This window comes from Bos indicus, chromosome 8, assembly GCF_029378745.1.
Source record: "Bos indicus isolate NIAB-ARS_2022 breed Sahiwal x Tharparkar chromosome 8, NIAB-ARS_B.indTharparkar_mat_pri_1.0, whole genome shotgun sequence".
Taxonomy (NCBI): domain Eukaryota; kingdom Metazoa; phylum Chordata; class Mammalia; order Artiodactyla; family Bovidae; genus Bos; species Bos indicus.
The window spans coordinates 44,208,632-44,234,625 of record NC_091767.1 but is presented as its reverse complement, the minus strand read 5'-3'; the positions used below and the strand labels follow the sequence as shown (position 1 = coordinate 44,234,625).

Here is a 25,994-nt window from a genome sequence, read left to right as displayed (position 1 = left end):
ACAACAAAAAAAAGAAGTCTTCTATATAACTTAAACAATTAATGTAAGGTTATCTAAATTTTCTATTAAATAAGGAATTATTGAAATAATGGTTCCTGGGGAATAAAATAGTCATGTAGTTTATAAAACATAAAGTATTTAAATCCCTTTACAGGATGACAGTGTTTCTTAGCCAAGAATAGATAGTTTACTTCCCCAAAATGTACACATAAAGACCTACCTTTTATATTAACCACACATAAATTCAGAATGTCTAGATGGCTGTCTTTAGTATGCTTAAAGCAATCTATAAAATTAATTTTACACACACACAATGGCAAATGGACCTAGGAAATATTAACGAAAGACACAATAATCAGTATTAGAAAAGTTCATATAGCTACACTAACTCTATCCAGTAGGTGGCATAATACACCTAAGTACATTCAGCTCAAGCAGAAGGAAAAAACATTGGTCTTGTGAACGTCCATAGAAGGGTAAAAAAAAAAAAGATAAATAACCAACCCTAACTGCATATAGATAGTAGTGTAGTCAATTATATAAACATGTAATTTATTTACATATTTTTCTGTTGGTGGGCATATGGGTTGTTTCTAGTGTTTTGCTATTACAGTGTTGCTAAAAAGAACTTGTATACATGCATACAGGTTGTACACATCTTCTGCAGTAACTTTACAAGATTTCTAGGGTATAATTGGGAGGGATTTACTGAGTAGTAGGATATTAATATCTTCAACCTTTGGGGGCCATATTTGTATAAAAGCTGTTGAAGGGATGGAAGGCTTGTGTTCAGAGGGATTTAGGAAGCTCAATATCACTAAAGGTTAATATTCATAATGGAAGGAACAGATCTTAAGGACACAGAGCAATAAGGATATTCTTAAAACCAATCCAAATGTGAGACAAGGGCCCTGAGCATGAGCACTGCACTAAGCAGTGGCAGGGAAAATGGAAAGGATGGGGTGGCCATGGAGGGCTTTGTAGAATTACTGCTGCTGCTGCCAAGTCACTTCAGTCGTGTCCAACTCTGTGCGACCCCATAGACGGCAGCCCACCAGACTTCCCCGCCCCTGGGATTCTTCAGGCAAGAACACTGGAGTGGGTTGCCATTTCCTTCTCCAATGCATGAAAGTGAAAAGTGAAAGTAAGGTCGCTCAGTTATATCTGACTCTTAGCGACCCCATGGACTGCAGCCCACCAGGCACCTCCGTCCATGGGAGTTTCCAGGCAAGAGTACTGGAGTGGGGTGCCATTGCCTTCTCCCTGTAGAATTACTAGTGCTTTATAAATAACTATGTGTTTGTGCTCAGTCACATCCAACTCTGTTCATGGACTTTTCCAGGCAAGAATACTGGAGTGGGTTGCCATTTCCTACTCCAGGGGATATTCCTGACCCAGGGATCGAACCTGCATCTCCTTCATTGAGGGTTCTTTACTGCTGAGCCATCTTATCAGGAAGCAAAAGATACTAAGACACAGTTCAAGCACTCAAGTCCGCTATGGACCAGATTTTATACTGAGCCTTAGTGAAACATGCACAAGACATAACAAACTGTCTGTATCTTCATGAAGTTTAGAAACATTAAGGGAAGTGGGAGAAAGAGGGGGAATTCAGATCAGTAAAGAGGCAACCATGCCACAGGATCATATAGTCAATAGATGTACAAGATGTCATGGAGCACCTAAGAGGGACATCTAGCCAGAGAACTAACAGTAAGAAGAATGTCTTCCTGGGGCCAAAACACTTGCTCTTTTTAGAAGTAAAAGTAGTTCTGGGCCACAGTTTCTCAGGCTAAAGAGGTTGTCAAGAGCAAGATTATAAACTCATGTCAAGGAATTTGAACTTTAACCCAAATATAAACTGCTGAAGGGTCTGACAAAATCAGATTGACATATATAAAGATCATTAAGGGTAAAATACAGAGAACATATTAAAAGGCAATGTGACTTAACACTAGTTAGGAAGCTTTTATAATATTCCAAATGGTTAGGATCACAGAAGCAACCATCATTCATGACGGGATGCTAACATGAAGTTTTGGACATGCAGAGTTTGACATGTCTATGAAACATCAAAATAGAAATCACCTGGGTATGAAGTTAATAGAGAGGACAGAGGAGGGATTAAAAAAATTTTTAAGGGGAAGCCAGAAAAGTAGAGGGAAAATCAGAAGTAAAATGTGGTAGAAACCAAGGGAACAAAAATGCTCAACAATAAGCAGGGAAACCATCTACTAGATTCAGCAACGAAGTTGGTGGCGTGAGGCCTCACAACTAAGCTTCAGACGATTATCTGCAATGCTCTTCTGATCTACCAGTGAGCAAAATGGGGAAGGTGGGGAAAACAAGTCTAAACTATATTGTTTCAGAACAAAAATCTGCTCAACTTCACAGTGAAGCTGCATCTGAATAACACTGGGGAAATTCCTTTACTAATAAATAAACTCCTTTATAAAATTAACCCTGAGTAAAAATGAAAATAAACTTAAGTCTGCAAAGCAAAAGAGAGAGACCGAGTCATGCCAGTGATTTAATTCCCGTTTTTATGTAAAAGGCCCTCAGGTGCACCAAGTTTATACTTGTCTCTTGGGGTCGCTAAGAGTCGGACACGACTGAGCGACTTCACTTTCACTTTTCACTTTCATGCATTGGAAAAGGAAATGGCAACCCACTCCAGTGTTCTTGCCTGGAGAATCCCGGGGACGCCTGGTGGGCTGCGGTCTATGGGGTCACACAGAGTCGGACACGACTGAAGCGACTTAGCAGCAGCAGTAGCATCTAGAAATGATACTCTTTTCCCCAGATCATTTCACTTTAAATATTTCATTTCACTTCCTTTCCCTACACTTTTAATATGGTATTTATTCTAGCCCTTCTATTTAACTGTAGTTTTAAAATGATACTTCTCAAACTTTTCCAATAAAGTACTCCTAGTGTAAGCACATATCCCGTCCTTCAGGAAACTACTCTATTTACAAAGTTATGAATTAAGTGACCCCATGAACTCCTGAAAAGCCCTTAAGTTTGAGAAATATAGTCTCGGAGGGCACAGTAATTTTATTCTTACCCTTTCTCCGACAGTACGTTACAAACAGACAAAAAAAAAAAAAAAAAAAAGGCTGCGATAAAGAGTATTTTACACGAAAGGCAAGAAGAAACTGGCTGGTGGAGAAGGGAATATACTGAGGAAGGGCCCTTGGGCGTTTTCAGAAAGGACATCTTTAATGGGAACCTACTTACAAAACATGTGTTTCTTGCCCCACTAAGCATAAGAGAAAAGCAAACTGAGACAGGTGACTGGTATTTCCATTTTCAAGTGAGGCAGTGAACTTCAGAAATGCAACTTGTTAGGGGTCACATGCATAATGAGGGGCGGGTCCGTGCTTCACACTGCTAAGCTAGAACTAGTTTTAAAAATGCGAGGCTAATTTTCAACCTCAGTTGATAAATGTGACCCTAACGCGGAGGGGTCTGAGCATCATTAACCCTTCAGGTGAGAAGAATCCCGTACGGGGAGCAACTGACCCAGCCCCTACCTCAGAGACACTGGCCTTCGGCCAGAAGGCCCGGATGCCTAAGGAGAAGAGGCGCCATCAGCCCCCAAATCCCAGAATAGCGCTCACTGAACTTTCTGACCGGGATGGTTAGTTACCTAAATACCCGGTGATAATTGTGACTGGGATCTTAGCGCCGGGGCCAGACTTTTCCTCCTCCTCCTTCACCTCTCTTTGCTTCGCCTCAATGGGGACCAATTCAGGACAATCCTCTTCCGCCTGCTCCTCTTCCTCATCCGCCGAGTCAACAGCACGAGACATGTTGCAAACACCACAGCTCACCTCTCCCCACCACACACAGGACCTGGGATCAAGACCCCCACAACCCGCAGCTGCGCACGCAAAACGCGAGGCGCGCGTTTGACGTCATCACTTCGCGACGCGTGGCGCCTCCCGAAACCGCCCCCAGTTACCTGGGCTCGGGCTCAGGACCGCCACGCCTTTTAGACACGCCCCTACGGGCACTGGGCACGCCCCTCGGGCGTGTTCTATGAACGTGGGCGGAATTGTCAGGGCCGTACCTGACATCGTGTCTGTGTGAGACTGCAGCCTTCATAGCTAATGGACGGTCAGTGGCAGGGCTGAGGCCTTGAGACCAGGGCAGTTGGAATCTGAAGAGTAGCCCGTCCTAAACAGCTCCCACAGGGAATAGGCTACATCAACTTGACATTTCTTAGTATCATTAAAAAATTTGTTGTTGTTGTTGTTGTTGTTGGATTCTTTTTTTTTTTTAAACTTTACATAATTGTATTAGTTTTGCCAAATATCAAAATGAATCCGCCACAGGTATACATGTGTTAGGAGAATGGGAAGCTATAACAGCACAAAGGTAATTGCAATTTTTCTACCTGAACCAGTGAAACTTTTTTCTATTTTATAATTGCAGGTTTTATCTTTATCCAATTTTTTACTGTGTACGTGCATTACTTTTATTTATCATCTCATTTTTTAAAATTTGGTCTCAATTACCCTGAGTTCAAGCTTCCTTGGTGTCTCAGACCATAAAAAATCTGCCTGCAATGCAGGAGACTTGAGTTCAATCCCTGGGTCAGGAAGATACCCTGGAGAAGGGAATGGCTACCCATTCCAGTATTCTTGCCTGGAGAATTCCATGGACAGACAAATCTGGCGGGCTGTAGTCTGTGGAGTTCAAAAGAGCCAGACAGGACTGAGCAACTAACACACCCTGAATTCATTTATTCATACATTCTTCAGTGCCTGGCACTGTCATCAATAATGCATAGATAGTCTGGATGAAGAATGCCACCTGCCCTATCAGTAAACAAAGGTTTTTGCAGACATCAAGTCATTAACCTCTGTACCTACCCCAGCAGTGCACCCTAAGGGGATTCAAGGAGGAAAACAGGATACTGGCCCTAGTTAGTTAAGGTATATATCAAAGGAACAATTTAATTAAGCCCAGACTCTTGCAACTTCACACACAAAGAAAAATCACTAAATTTTTTTGTATGCTAAGTTGCTTCAGTTGTGTCCAACTCTTTGAGACCCTATGGACCTCAACTTGCCAGGCTCCTCTGTCCATGGGATTCTCCAGGCAAGAATACTGTAGTGGGCTGCCATTTCCTACTCCAGGGGATCTTCCTGGTGCTCCCAAGCTTAAGTCCTCATGAATAAAACATAATTCTCTACTTTTAGGTTGTGCATCTTTTAAAGTCTGCAACAGCCCTCCTTTATATTTACATATATATTTATGTATATTTGCAATGAACGCCTTTGACATCACTTCTAACCCCAGAACAGTACCAAGAAGGACATCTATTCATGTGACTGTCTCCTAGTCTAATGCTCTGCTTCTCCTCTGAGATAGTAATCACTACTATGAATTGATCATGGCTGACTTTTTTCCTCTTTTCTTTTTGGTTCTATCACTTATATAAATATGTACTTAAACAATATGTTGTTTAATTTTTTCTTGTCTTTGAATTTCATATGATATTCTAGGGTTAGCTGATTTTTCAACTCCACTGTTGTATTATATTGTTACATGACTCGTCAGCAATTTATTTATGCATTTCCTATCAGTCATTTTCAGGTTTTGCCCTTATGAACTGCATTGAGTGACCCTTCAGCATTGCTTCCTGAACAGAAAAAAACTGTTACAACCCTGATCATCTTCTCTTAAGTACTCCTCAGGCAAGTTCTTGCAGATTCCCTTCTATGACTCTGGCTGAATGTTACACTAACATCTCTTATCTCTCACCAGGAGGAACCTGTGCCCTATAGCAACTCAGTAAGATGATGGACAAGTATGATGTAACAGTCTGTAGCTTCAGTCATAGCAAAAAGAGTTTTATACAGCTCAAAATGTCCATCAGCTGATGAATGAATAAACAAAATGATATACCCATATAATAGAAAATTATCTCACAATGAACAGAAATAAAGTACTGATACCTGCTACAAGGGACTTCCCAATTGGCTCTAGTGGTAAAGAACCTGCCTGCCAAGGCAGAAGACATAAGAGACACAAGTTTGATCCCTGGGTTGGGAAGATCCCCTGGAGGAGGGCATGGCAACCCACTCCAGTATTCTTGCCTGGAGAATCCCACAGAGAGAGGAGCCTGGTGGGCTACAGTCCATAGGGTTAAAAAGAGTCGGACATGACTGAAGGGACTTAGCATGCACACCCTGCTGCAAGATGAATGAACCTCAGAAGCATTATGCTGAGTGAAAGAAGGCATTCACAAAACACCACACATTGTTTCACTCCCTGTACTTGAAATGTCCAGATAGGCACACCTATAGAAACAAAATTAATTAGTTGTTACCAGACACCAGGGGACTGAAGGCTGTGACTGCTAATGGGCACATTTTGGAGGTGATGAAAATGATCTAAAATTGCTTGTTGGACATGGTAGCACAATTCTCTGAATACACTATAAACCACTGGGTTGTACCCATTAAATAGATGCTTTGTTCTGTATATGGATTTTACCCTAGTAGAGCTGCTGTTTTAAAAAGGCTTCTGGGAATTCCCTGGCTGTCCTGTGGTTAGGACTCTGAACTTCCAATGCAGGTGGGTCTAGATTCAATCCCTGGTCATAGAGCTATGATAAATAAATAAAAATATTTTTTAAATGAATTGAAAGACTCCTACATGTATCAAAATGTGGTGGGGCAAGTGTGTGTTTGTGTAGAAGCACTGCCTGCAGTCTTGCCTCCAGCAGTTTCAGTCCTGGCCTTCTGAGTAGAGTTATCATTTGTTGTGATTTCACAATTGAGACATACTTTGGTATGAGTATAAAGATCAGAGCTGGAAAGTTTTCCTTTAGTCTTTCTCCATAACACTCTTCAGCAAGATGTCTCTTCAAGAATTCTATGGAGTTCTACCACTTTCTTTTCTGACTCTAGTACCTGGCCAGATGTTAGGAAGCGTGTGCCTGAAGAGGTAAGGGTTTTGACTTAGTTATAAGGCTTTTGATTTCAGCTCTTCTTGCGTATCTGAGTTTGACTGCTATTTGTTGTTTTTCAGTTGCTAAGCCGTGTCCGACTATTTAGGGACACTATGGGCTCCTCTGCCTATGGGATTTCCCAGGCAAGAATACTGAAGTGGGTTGGCATTTCCTTCTATTTTAACAGGACCTACCAATTTTATCCATTCTATTTTGAGTGAGATGTTGTTATTTAATTCAAAATACCTTTTAAAGTAAGCTTTTAAAATGTCCTAAGTATAATATTGTAGAATCTTCAATACAATCTCTTCTATTCTGCAATCTATTACAGTCTATTCTAATGTTAACTTTAAAATTCCTCATTTTTGCAATTTTATTTAATCACAGTTGTTATGGTAAAACAACAGCAATGATAATGTGTGGATCCCTTACTGAGTGGTAGGCATTATGTTAAATATATCAAATGTATTATCTCATTTAACTCAGCAAGTTAAATATAATTTCTATACCCTTATAAGCAAGGAAACTGAGGCTTAGAAAAGTTAGATATCTTGCTCAGTCTACCTTCAGTAAATGGCAGTCCTACTGCACAGTCAGACCTTCCTGACACTAAGTTCTGTGCTCTTCTAAACCAGGGATCTGCAAACTTTTTCTATAAAGGGCCAGGCAGTAAGTATTTAAGGCTTTACAGTCAACGGAGGAATTCAAGCATGTTATACAGATACGTATAAGAGAGAAAACAAATGTCCACGAATTTTAAAATCTGAAACTCATATAATTTTCATGTCATGAAATAGCATTCCTTTAATTTTTCAATCTACAAAAAATATAAAAATCACTCTGAGCTTGCAGTCTGCACAAAAAGCGGCAGCAAGCCATAGTTTGCCAACTGCTAATCTAATATGCAAAGTGTCTGACACGACTGGGTGACTAAACAATAGCAACAAAAACAATTTAATATGCACTGCCTTGTTAAGCTGAATTAAATGAAATTTTGCAAAAACAGATCACCCCTGCTATTTTAAACTCAACTTGTAAATCATTCCCCATTGCAACCACCCCTGTCCCCAAAGGGTTAGGTACCATTGTATAGTGAGTGTGTGTGTGTGTGTGTCCTTAGTTGCTCAGTCGTGTCTGACTCTTTGCAACCCCATGGACTGTAGCCCACCAGACTCCTTTGTTTATGGGGTTCTTCAGGCAAGAATACTGGAGTGGATCACCATTCCCTTTTCCTGGGGATCTTCCTGATCCAGGGGTCAAACCCTAGTCTCCTGCATTGCAGGCAGATTGATTACTGTCTGAGCCACCAGGGAAGCCCACCATAGTATAGTACCATACTTATATTCAGAGAAAGGTCTGAAGTCGAGAAGCTTAAACTGTTTCTCTAGGGGCGCCAATACCTGGCCTTCAGGAGACCCAATGCAGGCAGCACCTGAGTCTCTGCATTGTGGTAGGAGCCCTCTGTTGGCACACAGCAAGTAGACAAGCTCTCACACTGTCTGGATTGCAGCAGCTCAGTTTTGTACCATGTGTCTTTTGTCATAATTCCATACTTCTCCGTTTTACCTTATTTTTCTTCTTTTGAATAGTTATGACAGTTGCCACGAAAAAAGTAAGGACTGTAGCTACGTCCAAATCAGAGGACAGCTAAAAATAATGCCAACTTGGTATTTTTTTTCCCTCTCAATTTTGCAACTTCCTGCAAAGGAAAGAACACAGCAGTGAGCAGCTCAGAGAAAAGGAAACTGAGGAGAATTTCAAAATTAGCCCAGTTCCTCTTATCTAGTTGTGGTTAGTAAATAAATAAACAAAATATTTCTTAAATTCTTATATGTATTGATTTATTTGCTATTTTTCATTAGCAACTTGGGAATATCTCTGAAAGGCCAGACACCTGTGGTTTTTATTCTTGTGACTGCCCGAGTTAGGACAGAATAACAATATTCAAGTATCATGTAGTCCTGTTATGACATAAAACCACTTTAAGGACATGAAATAATATTCCTTCCACAAAATATTGAAGGTGACTGGCAGGTGATACAGGATAATTTCTGTGTTTTAAGGGAGTGTGATTTTCATTTCAAAGGCTGTCAGTAATATTATTTGAATTCGTTAGCTTAGTCTGTTAAACTAGGCTACTTTTAAGGCTTAGTTTATAGTCTATTTATAGTCCAGTCACTTGTAAATTAGGTTCCCACAAAATTTAAAAAAAGAAAAAAACACTATTCAAAGCCTACAAGTTGCCCAACTTGATTGGTGCACAGTTCTTTCCAAAATATACTATCAGGTAAGGAGTGGGCATTGAGAAATACTTTAAAAAATGAACAGTGATTTATATTGTAATGGTTTAGGAGACAGTTTAAATAATATCCTCATCTCTTCTCAATAGAAATTTAAAAGTGACAGTTGTGGCTTTAAGTTTCACTTTCTAACTTTTATGGTTTTAAAAAAGTATATGCCAAAAGCCACAGGCACCTGCTCATGACTGCTTAAATGTAAATAAAAGACACAGAAACAAAAGTGGAAGATTCCCATTCTTCCTCTCTTACTTCTCCAAATTTCCTCAAAGAGTGTTTACTTGCTCTTAACTGAAATACTGTGCTCTCAGCAAAGCCAGGGCTTCCTGGTTTCAGGATCAATGTATTTTGAGTCCCACAGTTCTTTCTCTCAGTTAGGCACTACGATTTCATTTGTGGAGGAAGATTCATGAACTTTCTTTAGACTGACTTACTCACTTTCCTCTTGTTATTTTAATGTTTTTGCTCTTCCCTTGAATCTCACTGTTCAGTTCAGTTCAGTCGCTCAGTCGTGTCCAACTCTTTGCGACCCCATGAATCGCAGCACACCAGGCCTCCCTGTCCATCACCAGCTCCCGGAGTTCACTCAAACTCATGTCCATCGAGTCGGTGATGCCATCCAGCCATCTCATCCTCCATTGTCCCCTTCTCCTCCTGCCCCCAATCCCTCCCAGCATCAGAGTCTTTTCCAATGAGTCAACTCTTCGTATGAGGTGGCCAAAGTATTGGAGTTTCAGCTTTAGCATTAGTCCTTCCAATAAACACCCAGGGCTGATCTCTTTAGAATGGACTGTTTGGATCTTGTTGCAGTCCAAGGGACTCTCAAGAGTCTTCTCCAACACCACAGTTCAAAAGCATCAATTCTTCGGTGCTCAGCTTTCTTCACAGTCCAACTCTCACATCCATACATGACCACTGGAAAAACCATAGCCTTAACTAGACGGACCTTTGTTGGCAAAGTAATGTCTCTGCTTTTGAATATGCTATCTAGTTTGGCCATAACTTTCCTTCCAAGGAGACTGTAGGCTGCTCCAAATATGTAGCAGCAAATATTTTCAAGCCACCCAGCCACTTCCATATTTCTGTCTCAGTCACATCATCTTTCTTTAGGAACCTCCTTCACATCAGCATTCTTCAGCACACTTACTCCTTCTGCAGGCTACCTTTATTTCAGTGGTCCTTCCAAACTTATGTGTATAATAATTTGAAATTTTCTGAATTATTACTGTATGACTCCTCTTCTTCTGTAATAATATCAGAATGCCTGACTTTTAAGCTAGGTACATAATCTCCTAGGATAAAGACTACCCTTCCTGGCCTACCTTGTGGCTAATTATAATCCTGTGATGAAGTTCTGGCTCATGGACTGGATGAGAAGTGGTGTGTGGCAGTTTTGTGAAACTTTGTGTCTTTCATTTCTTCTTTCTCTTGCTGTTTGGGAGACAGCAGGGGTGACTGGAGTGCTTCTTGGTTACAGAGAATGGGAGCCACACCCCAGAGATGTGCAGGAGCAGGGACCTTGAAGCATCCACGCCCTGGTGTGGAGCTGCAGGAGAGGAAAATGAACTTATGTGGTGTTTAAATTTCTCTTCCCGCCACTGAAACAAATTCTAACCAATAGAGAGTTTTGTTTAATTGTCTTTAAAGTAATATAAATAACATGTGAATGTATTCTAATTAGAAAAAATTCAGATAGTGCATGTATATATGAGACTGTACTTATGTATATATGTATGTGTATGCTGACGTCTATGCAATATGTTTGGAAGAATACATATCACTGTAAGAGCATGGGACAGGTAACAGGCCAATGGGGAAAGAGATAAATGGTTACATTTTATTTGTAAATACATCTTTGTATCATATTGCTGGTTACAAAAGACAAAAAGCATCTATAATTTTTAACACAGAAACTAGACATTTTTAAATAAGATAAATATCAACAGTGTTTTTATGACAGGCAAAATGTAAAATATCTATCAAAATATTAATTTTATATGCTTTTTGACCTAGAAATTCTATGGATAGAAATTTGTCCTACATATATACAGACATTTATGACATTTATGGCAAGTGTGTTGTAGGTAAAATGTTGGAAAAATCCTAACTATCCACCAGTAAGGAAGTAGCTAAACAAATTTGGGTCATTCATACATTGGAATACTATAACGTTTTGCACCATATTTATGTATGAAACTGTTAGAATCACCTTTATTTTGAAAAGCCCCCAAGAGAAAAAAAAGTCCGAATGAAGCATTCTGATTAACAGGAGAATCTATTCTATAAATGATGGATTTCTGATCATAAGTGTAGTAAATTCATGTATAGCTGAATTGAACAAATTTAATCTCTCATATGGGCAATGCCAAAGAATGTTCAAACTACCATACAAGTGTACTCAGTTCACATGCTAGCAAGGTTGTGCACAAAATCCTTCAACCTAGGCTCCAGCAATATGTGAACCAAGAAATTCCAGATGTACAAGCTGGGTTTTGAAGAGGCAGAGAAACCAGAGATCAAATTGCCAACATTCATTGTATCTTAGAGGAAGCAAGGGAATTCTAGAAAAAACATCTACTACTGCTTCATTGACTACACCAAAGCCTTTGACTCTCAGGATCACAACAAACTGAAAAATTCTTAAAGAGATGGGAGTACCAGACCACCTTACTTATGACCCGAGAAACCTGTATGCGGGTCAAGAAGCAACAGTTAGAACCAGACATGGGACAGACTGATTCAAAATTGAGAAAGGAGTATGACAAGGCTGGATATTGTCACCCTGCTGATTTAATTTATATGCAAAATACATCATGCAAAATTCTGGGCTGGATGAATCAAGTTTGGAATCAAGCTGGAATCAAGTTTGCTGGGAGAACCAAGAACTTCAGATGTGCAGGTGATACCACTCTAAAGTTAAGAGGAAATAAAGTTGGGAACAAGTTAAGAGGAAATAAAGAGCCTCTTGATGAAACTGAAAGAGGAGAGTGAAAAAGCTGGCTTGAAACTCAGCATTCAAAAAACTTAGATCATGGTATCTGGTCCCATCACATCATGTCAAGTAGATGGGGACAAAGTGGAAACAGTGACATTTTATTTTCTTGGGCTCCAAAATCATAGCAGATGGCAACTGCAACCATGAAATTAAAAGACACCTGCTCCTTGGAAGGAAAGTTATGATAATCCTATACAGCATTAAAAAGCAGAGGCATCTCTTTGCCAACAAAGGTCCATGTATTCAAAACCATGGTTTTTCTAGTGGTCATGTATGGATGTGAGAGTTGGTCCATAAAGAAGACTGAGCACCAAAGAACTGATGCTTTCAAACTGTGATGCTGGAGAAGACTCTTGAGAGTCCTGGAGCCAGAAAGAAGATCAAACCAGTCAATCCTATAGGAAATCGACCCTGAATATTCATTGGAAGGACTGATGCTGAAGCTGAAACTCCAAGACTTTGGCCACCTGATTTGAAGAGCCAGTTCATTGGAAAAGACCCTAAGTCTGGGAATGATTGAAGGCAGGAGGAGAAGGGGATGACAGAGGATTAGATCACTGAATGAATGAACATGAATTTGAGCAAATTCCAGGAGATAGTGGAGGACAGAGGAGCCTGGCATGCTGCAGTCCCTGGAGTAGCAGAGAATCAGACACGTAGTGACTAAACAACAACAATCTCCCATAACACTTATATTCTATAGATTAAATAACCAATTATGATTTTCTTTAACAAACATGTTTATAACTTTATGGTCTTTGCATGCTTTAAAGTTGAAGGTAACATTCCTGGGAGATAAAAGCATTGAAGTTAACAATTGATTCACCTGGAGAGCTACTTGCTCTTTTTAAGTGAACATTGAAGAGAAGTTATTTAATATAACAGGGATTAACATATACACACTACTATATATATATAAGGCTATCCACTCCAGTATTGTGGCCCGGAGAATTCCATGGACTGTATAGTCCATGGAGTCGCAAAGAGTCAGACACGACTAAGCGACTTTCACTTTCTTTCTTCCTTTCACTTTCATATATAAAGTAGATAACCGACAAGGACCTATTGTATAGCACAAAGAACTATACTCAATATTTTGTAATAACCTATAGAGGAAAAGAGTCTGAAAAAGAATATATATAACTGAATCACTTTGGTGTACACTTGAAACTAACACAAAGTATAAATTAACTATACTTCAACAAAAAATTAAATAAAATTTAAAATTAAAAATAAAGACCATACTCTTAATCACAAACACACACATACATGTATATGTAATTTTATAATGCATGTAGCAGAAATGGAACATACATAATGATATATCATAACAGCTACAGTGCCCACATAGACCTTTGCCTTACCTGGCACTAACTGCTTGTTCATTGTGCTTCCATGGTCAGCAGAATGTAAAGCATTCTCTTTATTTTCTTAACTGAACAGAATAGTAACCAGAAGAGTACTCTGAGTTCTAAAAACTCTTGGGTCAATAAGATTCTGCCTTTCCAAGTTTCGCTTCAAATATCATTGTGACCCATAATTTCTCTTTTAATAGTAAGCAAAGAAGAATCAAGTTTTTAGGTTTTAAAATGTTTTATTTCACTAACACAGGAGTCACTAAAAAGATATATTCTTAAGTAGAAAAAGAAAAGTACAGAATTAGCATTGTTTCACTAGGAATGAAGGATCAGGAAAGAAAACGGTTAATATAATAATATTCAGTTGTAGTTCTTCATTTAAAAACATCTCTACATCAACTTGTTTTCATCCTTAGCACTTTCTGAGCAATGGGTAAAACTTTCGTCACTACTTCACCATGAATTTCTCATCAACCCATTGCCATTTTCCCAGCTGAAAGGTAAAAATATCATTTTAACCTTCTGTGAAGAAGGCTGAGTGCCGAAGAATTGATGCTTTTGAACTGTGGTGTTGGAGAAGACTCTTGAGAGTCCCTTGGACTGCAAGGAGATCCAACCAGTCCATTCTAAAGGAGATCAGTCCGGGGTGTTCTTTGGAAGGAATGATGCTAAAGCTGAAACTCCAGTACTTTGGCCACCTCATGCGAAGAGTTGACTCATTGGAAAAGACTCTGATGCTGGGAGGGATTGGGGGCAGGAGGAGAAAGGGACGATGGAGGATGAGATGGCTAGATGGCATCACCGACTCTATGGACGTGAGTTTGAGTGAACTCATGGAGTTGGTGATGAACAGGGAGGCCTGGAGTGCTGCAATTCATGGGGTCACAAAGAGTTGGACACGACTGAGCGACTGAACTGAACTGAACCAAACCTTTAAACTTTTGATTTTGAAACTACTTCAAAATAACTTTAAAAGTTACAAAAATAGTACAGAGATTTACACATACACCCTTCATCCTATTTTCCCTAATTTTAATATCTCACACAATCCCATTGCAATTATCAAAAGCAGGAAATTAACACTGACACAATGCTATTAACTAATCTACAGACCTTATTCAAATATTACTAGCTGTCCCACTAACATCTGTTTGCTGACCAGGATCCAGCACAGGCTCTCACATAGCACTTTGCTGTCACATCTCCTACTGTAATCAGGGGTATTGCTTAGTCTGTCGTTTATGAACTTGAAACTCTGGAAGAGTGCTTGTCAGTTTTTTTAAGAATGACCCTCAACTTGGATTGGAGAAGGAAATGGCAACCCACTCCAGTATTCTTGCCTAGAGAACCCTGTGGATGGAGGAGCCTGGTGGGCTGCTGTCCATAGGGTCGCACAGAGTCGGACACGACTGAAGTGACTTAGCATACATGCGTGCATTGGAGAAGGAAATGGCAACCCACTCCAGTGTTCTTGCCTGGAGAATCCCAGGGACAGAGGAGCCTGGTGGGCTGCCGTCTATGAGGTCGCACAGAGTTGGACACGAATGAAGTGACTTAGCAGCAGCAGCAACTTGGGTTTGTCATATACCCTGTCAGGATTAAATTCAGGTTATGCGTTTTGGTTTGGCAACACCCCATGTTGTATCCTTTTCTGTGTATCACTTCAGAAGGCACGTGATATCCACTTGTCCCTTTACTGGTGATGTTAATTAACTCTGATCATTTATTAAAAGTAGTGTCTGCCAGATTTCTCCACCATAAAGTTACTATTTTCCCCGTTGTGGTTGATAAGTACCTAGAGGGTGATACTTTGAGACTATGTAAAAGACCATGCTTTTCATCATACTTGTACTTTACCACCAATTTTATCATCCATTATTCTCTTTTTAAATTACAGCTTTATTAGGGTATAATTTACCTAGCATAAAATTCACTCATTTTAAGTGTACAATTCAATAGTTTTGATGCATTTTTCCAGTTGTACAACAATCACCAAAATCTAGTTTTAGAACACTTCCATCATCCCCCAAAATTCCTTTGTGTCTGTCTATAATCAATCTTCTCTCCACCTTGTGCTTCAAATAGCCATTGATCTGTTTTCTATCTTTGTTTATATAATATACTAATCATTTTCTCATCATTTATTTGCTTGAATCCTTGTCTGCACAAGGGCAGTTGAGGAAGGAGAAATCTTAAGTCTAACACATTATTTGGTATTTGACACAGGACCACTGATCAGCCTGAGAATCAAGAGAAATGATGAGTCATTCATTGACACCAAATCAAAAATAGCCTTTGGAAACTTTGTGTTTTAGTAGGAGTTAAAAGATCTAGATGCCTTAGATCTTCTATTAATTCATAAAATTCTTCCCAATTAAATTCCTCTCTGAATAAGTCAAAGGTACAATATTTGGTATCTTACAAGTGTTCAGGAATTTTGATCCTATCACATCAACATGACTTGGAAAAATGTTAAGGTCCAGAGGTTTTGTTGGTGTTATAGGTCTTCCTTCCTTGGTTTACTGTTTAAAAGTGTTTTCATCAGAGCCAACTTAATTAACTCAGTGCAATATAATTTCAGGGTTGTTATGTCTTTCACACACCCTCCAAGTGAGTATGAAAAAGCTCCATCCGTTTTGAGATGCCAGCTGGCAGTATATAGACCAGATATAGCTCACAGTTATGTTTTTTGTGTTGTTGCTGTTTAATCCCTCAGTCATGTCTAACTCTTTGTGACCCCATAGACTATAGCCTGCTAGGCTCTGTCCATGAGATTTCCTGGACAAGAATACTAGAGTGAGTTGCCATTTCCTTCTCCAGAGGATCTTCTCGACCCTGGGATCAAACCCGTCTCTCCTGCTTGGCAGGGAATTCTTTACCACTCAGCCACAAGAGAAGCCCATGTGTTCTGTGTTAAGTAATGTTTTAAAAACCTGGACGTTTCCATTTGTAAAATTTACGTATCTGGCTTTTCTTGAAAAATCCTTAAATCTTGTGATACAAGGCTCACGTTTCCATAGCTAGAGCTAAGTAGTGGCAGTCCACTTGAGGAACAGAGCCCTGTGAGAGCAAGGCACTTCAGTCTGGCACATCCCACCAATTTCTTACTCAAACTTACCAAGACTGCTTCTCTCATTTAAGCTCCTTGCCCAGCCCCATTGGGCATTTAAGTTTGCTCTCCTAAATTGAAATTTGAACAAGATTGTTGGATTTTTTTTTAGTTGAGCCAGAACTAACAGAATAAAGCTCACTAATCTTGAGTGTACAGATTGATTTTTTTCACATAACCACAGATTTTTATATAGGAAATTTTAACTTTTTTTCTTCCTTCACCTACACCTTATACAGACACTATTTCTATCTCCCCACTCTTTCAATGTGTTTATGTTGACTGTTGTTCAGTTGCTAAGTCGTGTCCGACTCCTTGCAACTCCATGGACTGCAGCACACCAGACTTCCCTGTCCTTCGCTGTCTCCCGGAGTTTGTTGTCTGTTAAGTCAGTGATGCTACCCAACAATCTCATCCTCTGACACTCTCTTCTTTTGCCTTCAATCTTTGCCAACATCAGGGTCTTTTCCAACATTGGCTAGATTAATATTTATTTAAATATTATTATGACTGTATACATGATATTTACAGAAAACTCTCAGGGAATCCTATGAATATGCTTTTCTTTCTTTCAACTTTTCATTTTCCCTGAAATTAATACTTTTTTTGGTTGTTGTTCTTATAGTTTTGTTTGCTTACTATTGTGTACCTATCACTGTTTTATCTCAACTCTTAAACACTTGTCTAAATAGTCTTTTGATATCTTCAAAAGAATCAGGTATTCCTTTACCTTCATATTTTCACAAAAACTATTCTGGGTCTTGTGACACTTTGTTCTTGGACTTCCAACCTCTAGAAGTGTGAGAATAAAATTCTTTTATCTAAGCTACTCAGTTTGTGGTATCTTGTTATGACAGACCTGGCAAATGAATACATCAGTGTTTTAAAACTGCATGATAATATGCTTTCAAGTGGGTCTAATTCCATTTATTATCTGGGCACTCAGTGGTTCCTACAATCTGCAAACTCATGTCCTTTCCTTGAATTTTCTAGGATTATTTTATTGTTGATTTCCTTCCCTATATTTTTCCCTGTCTCTCTTTGTGGGATTCCTCTCATACAGCTGTTGATCTTATGGTCCTATAACTTTCTTTCTTTCTTTTTATTTTTTTACACTCATTTTCTAATTCTGTCTTTTTGCTCTACTATCTATATTGAGATTTGCTCAACTTAATTATTCAAAGGTTTTTTTGAATTTTTTATTCTGCTAGTCCTTGGGTCCCCTTTTTTATTCCCTTAATGTTCCTTTAAAAAATAATATAATGCTCTTGTTTCATGGGGTCAGTATCACCTCTTATCCCTCTATGGATATTTATAAGTTTTTTGACCTGTTCACAGGCTTGGTTTCTTCCACATTGCTTTTTGTTTGTTTGTTTTGGTCTCTACCTTTCAAGTTGGTTTTCCTTGGATGTCTGACAATCGGTGGTGGTCTATTCACATTTAGGAGTGAGGTACTAAAAAGGCTTCTTAGGAGTTCTGACCCCATGGGTGAGCCTTGTAGACTGTCAGCTTCAGCTTCAAGTTCTCTGGCTGGGCCATAAGACTTGATGTCTTTCTCTCAAGGTGGTCAGATGACCCAGAGAAATTACCGTGGTGCTCTGAAATTAGAACAGAGGTAAAATACTTGGGGCTTTACTGGGCTATAAATGTTTAATAAATGTTTCTGTTTATGGTATTGAATCTCATCCCCAAATGTGCCACGTCTTCCCTAAAAAGTAATCCTATTTTATCTTATCCAGCCCCTGCCTGGCTGGAGAGGGACAGTTATCTAGCTGAACAGAGGATCTACGGATCTAACCACATCTTAAACTCATTTACAAACCAATCCTCCTGTTTTTAATCCCAACTTTATCCACATTTATGGAAGTACCAGGTATTCCCAGTCTTTTGGGAGCTCTTTGATGTAATCAGGTACTTTCTAGCTCTTTCCGAGGCAAGTTAAGGGGTCATCTTTCTTGGGTCTCTTAAACTGGATACCTCTTGTTTTTATGGCTTCTAAATCCCAAATCTCATTGTTCCTGTTGTGCCTCCTAATCTCATTATCATTGTAGGTTTCTGCCTTAAAAAGCAATTCCTTTGCTGTCATTTTACTGGGTTTCAAGAAAAAGCCAAAGTAAATGTGTATATTTCATTGATTACCCCAAATTAGAAGTCAGTTTTACATTTTCACAAGGGAATTAAAAGCTGGCTCAGGAGTGTTTGAAGACAAACAGGTCTGCTTTAAATTTTGCTACTGGCCATCCCCACATCCACTTGGTTGACAAACGTGTCCATGGAACAGAAATTAGAGCTCTGAGTCATGCTTTTATCTGAGCAACCACAAGTTTATTCACATTTTTGGTTCATTTGTCAACTGAAAAGGAAACTAATTCTACTAGCTTTAATTCTAACCAAAGGAATCTGAAAAAACTTTCTATCTTCCTGGCTTTGGTTGGGAGTAATGATCCTCCCCCAATCCCTGATTTTCTTCCAAAATAACACAGCCTCTGAATTTTGAGTGCTCAGTATGTGCTAGGCCCTGAGCTAGGCACTTTTACATGCATTATCCCATTTAATCCTCCCTGCAACCTTACAATGCCCACATTACTGTTCCCATTTTGCACAGTGGAAAATTGAGGCTCTGAAAAGTTAAAGGGTTTGTTCAGCTTCACATACCTATTAAGTGGTAAAGCCAGGGTTTAAATCTGAGTCAGCCTGTGTCCTGACCCCCTTTCACCCCACTATACTATCTTGATGATGATTTATTTCTGGACTTCTTGAATGTTCATTTACATGTCCCTGGGTCATTTAATGATGTTCTCTTCTCCATTTCTGATGCATTCCCATACTATATGCTGTATGGGAGTGAATGGCATCCAGTTGCTTCAGCCTTTCCACCCTTCTTATCCACCTTACACATCACTTCCTTGGAGAAGATTCTATGACTTTCCAAGGATCAATTTGGTGTCTTTTGTGTGCTCTTGTAACATATATAGAATCCTGCTTGCCTTATTAAACCAGTGAGAACCCTTTCTAGAAATTATTTATTTACTTATCTCTCAACTACACTAAACTATAGGCTCCTGAGAACAGTGGCAGTAGTCATCTTTCCAGGTGACATGACTAGTGTCATTGACCAGATACTAATTTCCCAGATATATTCATAGCATTGCCACACAATAATGAGAATAAACGGTCTATTATACATTGAGATAATTACCGGTAAAATAAAGCATCAACTGTGGCATTTTTCAATAACCTACCCCAGTATCCAAGAGCTTATAATCTAGGGGAGAGAGCGCCCTGACCTATGGCCTTCCTAAATGTGGCAGAATATCTAAAACACGATGTTGAAATACAAGTTCTACTGGGATAAACAAATACAACAAATAAGATATTCCACAGCCAGAACACCACATGCAGAATTTACCAAGGAAATTCTGAGAACCATTTCAGTAATTCTTGGATCCCACAGGATTTTTTTTTTTTTTTAAATTTGAGACTATTTTGCCAAAGAGAGTTCCTATTTCTGCCTGTGGGGACAGGAGACATAAATGAAGGACTGCCACTCCCTTCCAGGGCTTCCAAGACACATTTCAGAGCTTGAAATGACAATTTTATTGTGGCTGGGAGACACAAGTAACACTGCCTGATTCCTGCCCAAGGACATTAAAGTGGCCTGGGGAACAAAGATAGAGGTTGTGTTGGGATCATCCAGGATAGTCAAACCAAGAGTTTATAAGCAGCTTCTTTTATTTCTTTAAAAAACATTTAATTTCCTCCCATTCTGTGGGTTATCTTTTCACATTGTTGGTGTGTTGGCGGGGCATGGGGAGCTGCACTGGGTCTTTGTTGTGGTACATGGCCTTTCACTGTGGCAGAGAGGCTTTCTCTATGTGCCCCGCAGCATGCAGGGCCTTAGTTCCCTGACCAGGGATGGAACTCACGTCCTGCACTGGAAAGCAGATTCTTAACCATTGGACCACCAGGTAAGTCATTTCAGTGGATGAAAGCAGTTTCAATGGATCAGATGTGGGCCACATGGAAAAGATCCAACCAAGAGTCATTTGGGGTGCTGTCAAGTAGGATCACTTAGAGAGTGAAGAACCCTAGCAGGATATTGGAGGGGAGCTGCAAAGGAGTCACAAGTGAACAACAGGCATAGAAATGTGCAAAACAGGTAACATGACCTATAGAAGAGAGGCCTCCAGGAAAGCAATTTTCCAAAGGACCTAAGAAAGTCCCCAGAAAAGAGTCAGCTTTGAATACTAAAAATTTTCTTATTTATCATTCCTCCAACCCCAAGAGGTCAGAAACTGGCGAGCCAGCTGGAGTAGGAGAAGAAAAGAAAAAGGGTATTAAAGTGGAGAGAAGAAACTAGCCATGCATCCTTCCCCACCTTTGCTGCTGCAGGCTGCTAGGCTCAAGCCCTGCCCAGCTGGGGGAATATTTGCCATTAAAGAAAAGGTGGAATTTTGATCAGAATCTTGGGCTAGACATTTTGGCTTCAGACTGAAACTATGTTTGCACCTAAGAACATTGACCTAAGAGGAAAAGTCATGGAACCTACCCATGTTCCCATATGTGATTGGCAAGAATTATCCTCACTGAATGCACTTTGAGAGGCAGTGGGGAACCATAATAGAGATGTGTTTTGATTCCATTTACCAGTCATACATTCACTAAATGGGTTACTAGGACATTTACATTTGTATACTCAGGATTTATTTTTCTTTATTTTGTTATTGATGTATAGTTGATGTACACTATCATATAAATGTCAAGTATACAACATAGTGGAGAAGGCAATGGCACCCCACTCCAGTACTCTTGCCTGGAAAATCCCATGGACGGAGGAGCCTGGTGGGCTGCAGTCCATGGGGTCACGAAGAGTTGGACACAACTGAGCGACTTTCCTTTCACTTTTCACTTTCATGCATTGGAGAAGGAAATGGCAACCCACTCCAGTGTTCTTGCCTGGAGAATCCCAGGGACGGGGGAGTCTGGTGGGCTGCCATCTATGGGATCACACAGAGTCGGACACGACTGAAGTGACTTAGCAGCATTAGTATACAACACAGTGATTTCATGATTTTTTTTAAAGCACTGAGTTTTTTAAAAGTTTATTGCTGAACAATGATCTGGTCCTGGAAAGAGAACCATGTCAGGATTCTAAACACTGAAATGGGAAACAAGTATTTCAAAAGTGCATACAAACTTTGGTCTGGTGCTGACAGGCATCAATGGGCAACAAATTTTCTGAAAATCTATAAACTTGTGTGGTTTCTGTTTTTCTCCAAATGACTCAAGGTGTTTAGGGAGATCACAGTTACTTAAAGAGAGATACCCTCCTATTGGAGATACCTTCCAAAAGGGTAGAGATTACTCAAAAGGGTAGATCAGATCAGATAAGATCAGTCACTCAGTCATGTCCGACTCTTTGCGACCCCATGAATCGCAGCACACCAGGCCTCCCTGTCTATCACCAACTCTCGGAGTTCACTCAGACTTATGTTCATCGAGTCACTGATGCCATCCAGCCATCTCATCCTCTGTCATCTCCTTCTCCTCCTGCCCCCAATCCCTCCCAGCATCAGAGTCTTTTCCAATGAGTCAACTCTTCGCATGAGATGGCCAAAGTATTGGAGTTTCAGCTTTAGCATCATTCCTTCCAATGAACACCCAGGACTGATCTCCTTCAGAATGGACTGGTTGGATCTCCTTGCAGTCCAAGGGACTCTTAAGAGTCTTCTCCAACACCACAGTTCAAAAGCATCAATTCTTCGGTGCTCAGCCTTCTTCACAGTCCAACTCTCACATCCATACATGACCACTGGAAAAACCATAGCCTTGACTAGACGAACCTTAGTTGGCAAAGTAATGTCTCTGCTTTTGAATATGCTATCTAGGTTGGTCATAACTTTCCTTTCAAGGAGTAAGCGTCTTTTAATTTCATGGCTGCAGTCACCATCTGCAGTGATTTGGGGGCCCAGAAAAATAAAGTCTGACACTGTTTCCACTATTTCCCCATCTATTTCCGATGAAGTGATGGGACCAGATGCCATGATCTTCATTTTCTGAATGTGGAGCTTTAAGCCAATTTTTTCTCTCTCCTCTGTCACTTTCATCAAGAGGCTTTTTAGTTCGTCTTCACTTTCTGCCATAAGGATGGTGTCATCTGCATATCTGAGGTTATTGATAGTTCTCCCGGCAATCTTGATTCCAGCTTGTGTTTCTTCCAGTCCAGCGTTTCTCATGATGTACTCTGCATATAAGTTAAATAAGCAGGTTGACAATATACAGCCTTGACGTACTCCTTTTCCTATTTTGAACCAGTCTGTTGTTCCATGTCCAGTTCTAACTGTTGCTTCCTGACCTGCATACAAATTTCTCAAGAGGCAGATCAGGTGGTCTGGTATTCCCATCTCTTGAAGAATTTTCCACAGTTTATTGTGATCCACACAGTCAAAGGCTTTGGCATAGTCAATAAAGCAGAAATAGATGTTTTTCTGGAACTCTCTTGCTTTTTCCCTGATCCAGTGGATGTTGGCAATTTGATCTCTGGTACCTCTGCCTTTTCTAAAACCAGCTTGAACATCTGGAAGTTCACAGTTCACATATTGCTGAAGCCTGGCTTGGAGAATTTTAAGCATTACTTTACTAGCATGTGAGATGAGTTCAATTGTGCGGTAGTTTGAGCATTCTTTGGCATTGCCTTTCTTTGGGATTGGGATGAAAACTGACCTTTTCCAGTCCTGTGGCCACTGCTGAGTTTTCCAAATTTGCTGGCATATTGAGTGCACCACTTTCACAGCATCATCTTTCAGGATTTGAAAGAGCTCAACTGGAATTCCATCACCTCCACTAGCTTTGTTCGTAGTGATGCTTTCCAAGGCCCACTTGACTTCACATTCCAGGATGTATGGCTCTAGGTCAGTGATCACACCATCATGATTATCTGGGTCGTGAAGATCTTTTTTGTACAGTTCTTCTGTGTATTCTTGCCATCTCTTCTTAATATCTTCTGCTTCTGTTAGGTCCATACCATTTCTGTCCTTTATCCAGCCCATCTTTGCATGAAATGTTCCTTTGGTATCTCTGATTTTCTTGAAGAGATCTCTAGTCTTTCCCATTCTGAGAAGGTTTTCTTATCTCTTCTTGCTACTCTTTGGAACTCTGCATTCAGATGCTTATATCTTTTCTTTTCTCCTTTGCTTTTCGCTTCTCTTCTTTTTACAGCTATTTGTAAGGCCTCCCCAGACAGTCATTTTGCTTTTTTGCATTTCTTTTCCATGGGGATACAAATCAGCAAGAAAAACTCTAAGGGTTTTTCATAGGCAAGTGGGACAAAATACAAATAGACACACAAGAAAAATACAACTATATAATGAAATAATATGGGAAAATATGCAGCTCACTTAATAAACACATAAAGTATTTTAAAATTTATTTTTAGTTGAGTAAACTTGTGAAAATTAAAAGTGAATACCAGTATTAGTGAAGGTATATTTAAAGAGTCTCACACATTGCTGATAATTTGGCATAAACTTAAAGCCAAAATTATGGCTGTAATTTTTATTTGTATTTTTAACTGTTTATTTTGAAAACTTTTTAGATTTACAAAGCAGAAACTTCTACTCTGCATCTAGATTGACTATTTATTTTGTTATTTTCAGTTTTATTTTGGTATTATAAACATTATCATTATCATTATTGATGACCATCTAAGAATAAGTTCCAGATGTCACACCATTCTGCCCCTTTACCATAAATACTTCAGTATATATCTCCTAAGAATAAGAATATTTTCTTTATTCTCTTATACAACCATGGTGTAAGTATCAAATTTAGAAAATGTAATTTTGATACAATATTACCAAATACAGAGTCAGTTGGCAGATCTTACCAGTTGCTGAGTAGTTTTCTTTATGTATCCTTTTCTTCATCCGTGATCCACTTCCGTGTCCCTCACTGCTTTGAATTGCTCTGTCTGTTTAGTCTCTTGTAAGCTGTACCAGTTCCTCCGCTTTTGTCTTTTGTGGCACTGACATTTCTGAAAAAAGATTGGCAGTTGTTTAGTAGAATGTCCTTCAACGTAAGTGTGTCTACTGGTTCCTCATGATTACACGCAGGCTCTTTTGGCATGAGTTTCTGACTTTTGACCTAATAATTTCCACTTTTGGGAATCTACTTGAAGAAATAATAGTAAGTAAAAAACAGTTTTAATGTTGTATTTATATGAGATGAGGAATATCCACTAAACCTATTCTGATAAGCATTTTATGATATAAGTCAAATCATTATGTTGTATACCTTAAAAGTATACAGTACTGTATGTCAGTTTTCTTACAATAAAACTGGTGGAAAAGCCCAATTTATATGGCTCCAAAGCAGCACAAATGTCAAATAATAATAAAATTACCATCCACATGTTCTGAGAGCATGTACTGAACAACCAGCAGTATGTTCTGTTGTTTATGTGCTTCATCTTATTTAATCTCCCTCCCCCATAAATCCTTCCTCTCTCCAGGTAAGATGACTTTGGGAAAATTGCCTAAAACTTGCTGTAAAGAAATATTTATTTCTTCCTTAGTGTCCAGTGTGCTTTTGCTCAGGTTGAGGAAGATGGGGATGGCAGTGCCAGACCTGGGAGCTGGAATCCTTACCACCTTTTGTCTATGTTCTACTGGATAGTCCTTACCATGGATTGCCAGGAGGCACGAGGTATCCCCTAAGAGACAATGGCATTTATAGAAATGGCAGTCACATGGTAGCTGGTTTCATGGGCTTTGGGATAAAGTCTGAATTCTTTGCCAGGACCCTCACACTCAGGTCCTGCCCACCTTCCAAGTTTCATTTCTTGCCTCTTCAGTCTGCACTGTCTGGGCTCCATTATACTTTTAATTCCCAGGGTGGGCAGTGGTGTCTCCTGGCTCCCTGCCTTTGCATGCCATGTTTCTTCTGCTTGGAATATCCTGAATGCGCTCTTCTCTGCGTGGTGAATGCTTACTTGTCATTTAAGACCAGTTCCCATGTCACTGGGTCAGTAAAGTCATTCTTCCTCAGCATTGATTTCTCTGCCAACACCCTCTCCACCAGAATAAATCATTTCCTGTTTGTGCTTCCTCGCTCTCACAGAGTTTTGTGCAGCAAAACATTCCTGATTGTCCCACGGAACTCAAGCCTCTTCTTTCCTTGGTAACATGGATCTTGCTGCTAGATCATGAGTTCTGGGAAGTCACAGAGCAAGTATGTTAATGGTTTTGCCCTTAGTAGCATTTAGTTCAGA

The 25,994-nt window shown here is 39.6% G+C and overlaps 1 protein-coding gene across 9 annotated transcripts in view; it reads right to left on the bottom strand.

The window, feature by feature from the left end:
• Window positions 1-24,758, bottom strand: part of LOC109562931 (putative COBW domain-containing protein 7) — a 73,131-nt gene extending 48,373 nt beyond the window's left edge. For 4 of the 9 annotated variants that reach the window (XM_070794614.1, XM_070794615.1, XM_070794612.1 and 1 more), the window contains exon 1: window positions 3,653-3,935. In XM_070794614.1, coding sequence (XP_070650715.1) covers window positions 3,653-3,815 — 163 coding nt within the window. In that variant the 5' untranslated portion in view covers window positions 3,816-3,935. Of the gene's footprint in view, window positions 1-220; window positions 306-3,652; window positions 3,938-24,611 lie in introns of those variants that run through there. The other 5 variants (XR_011568049.1, XM_070794616.1, XM_070794618.1 and 2 more) reach the window with 5 other exon arrangements.
• Window positions 24,759-25,994: the final 1,236 nt, after the last annotated feature.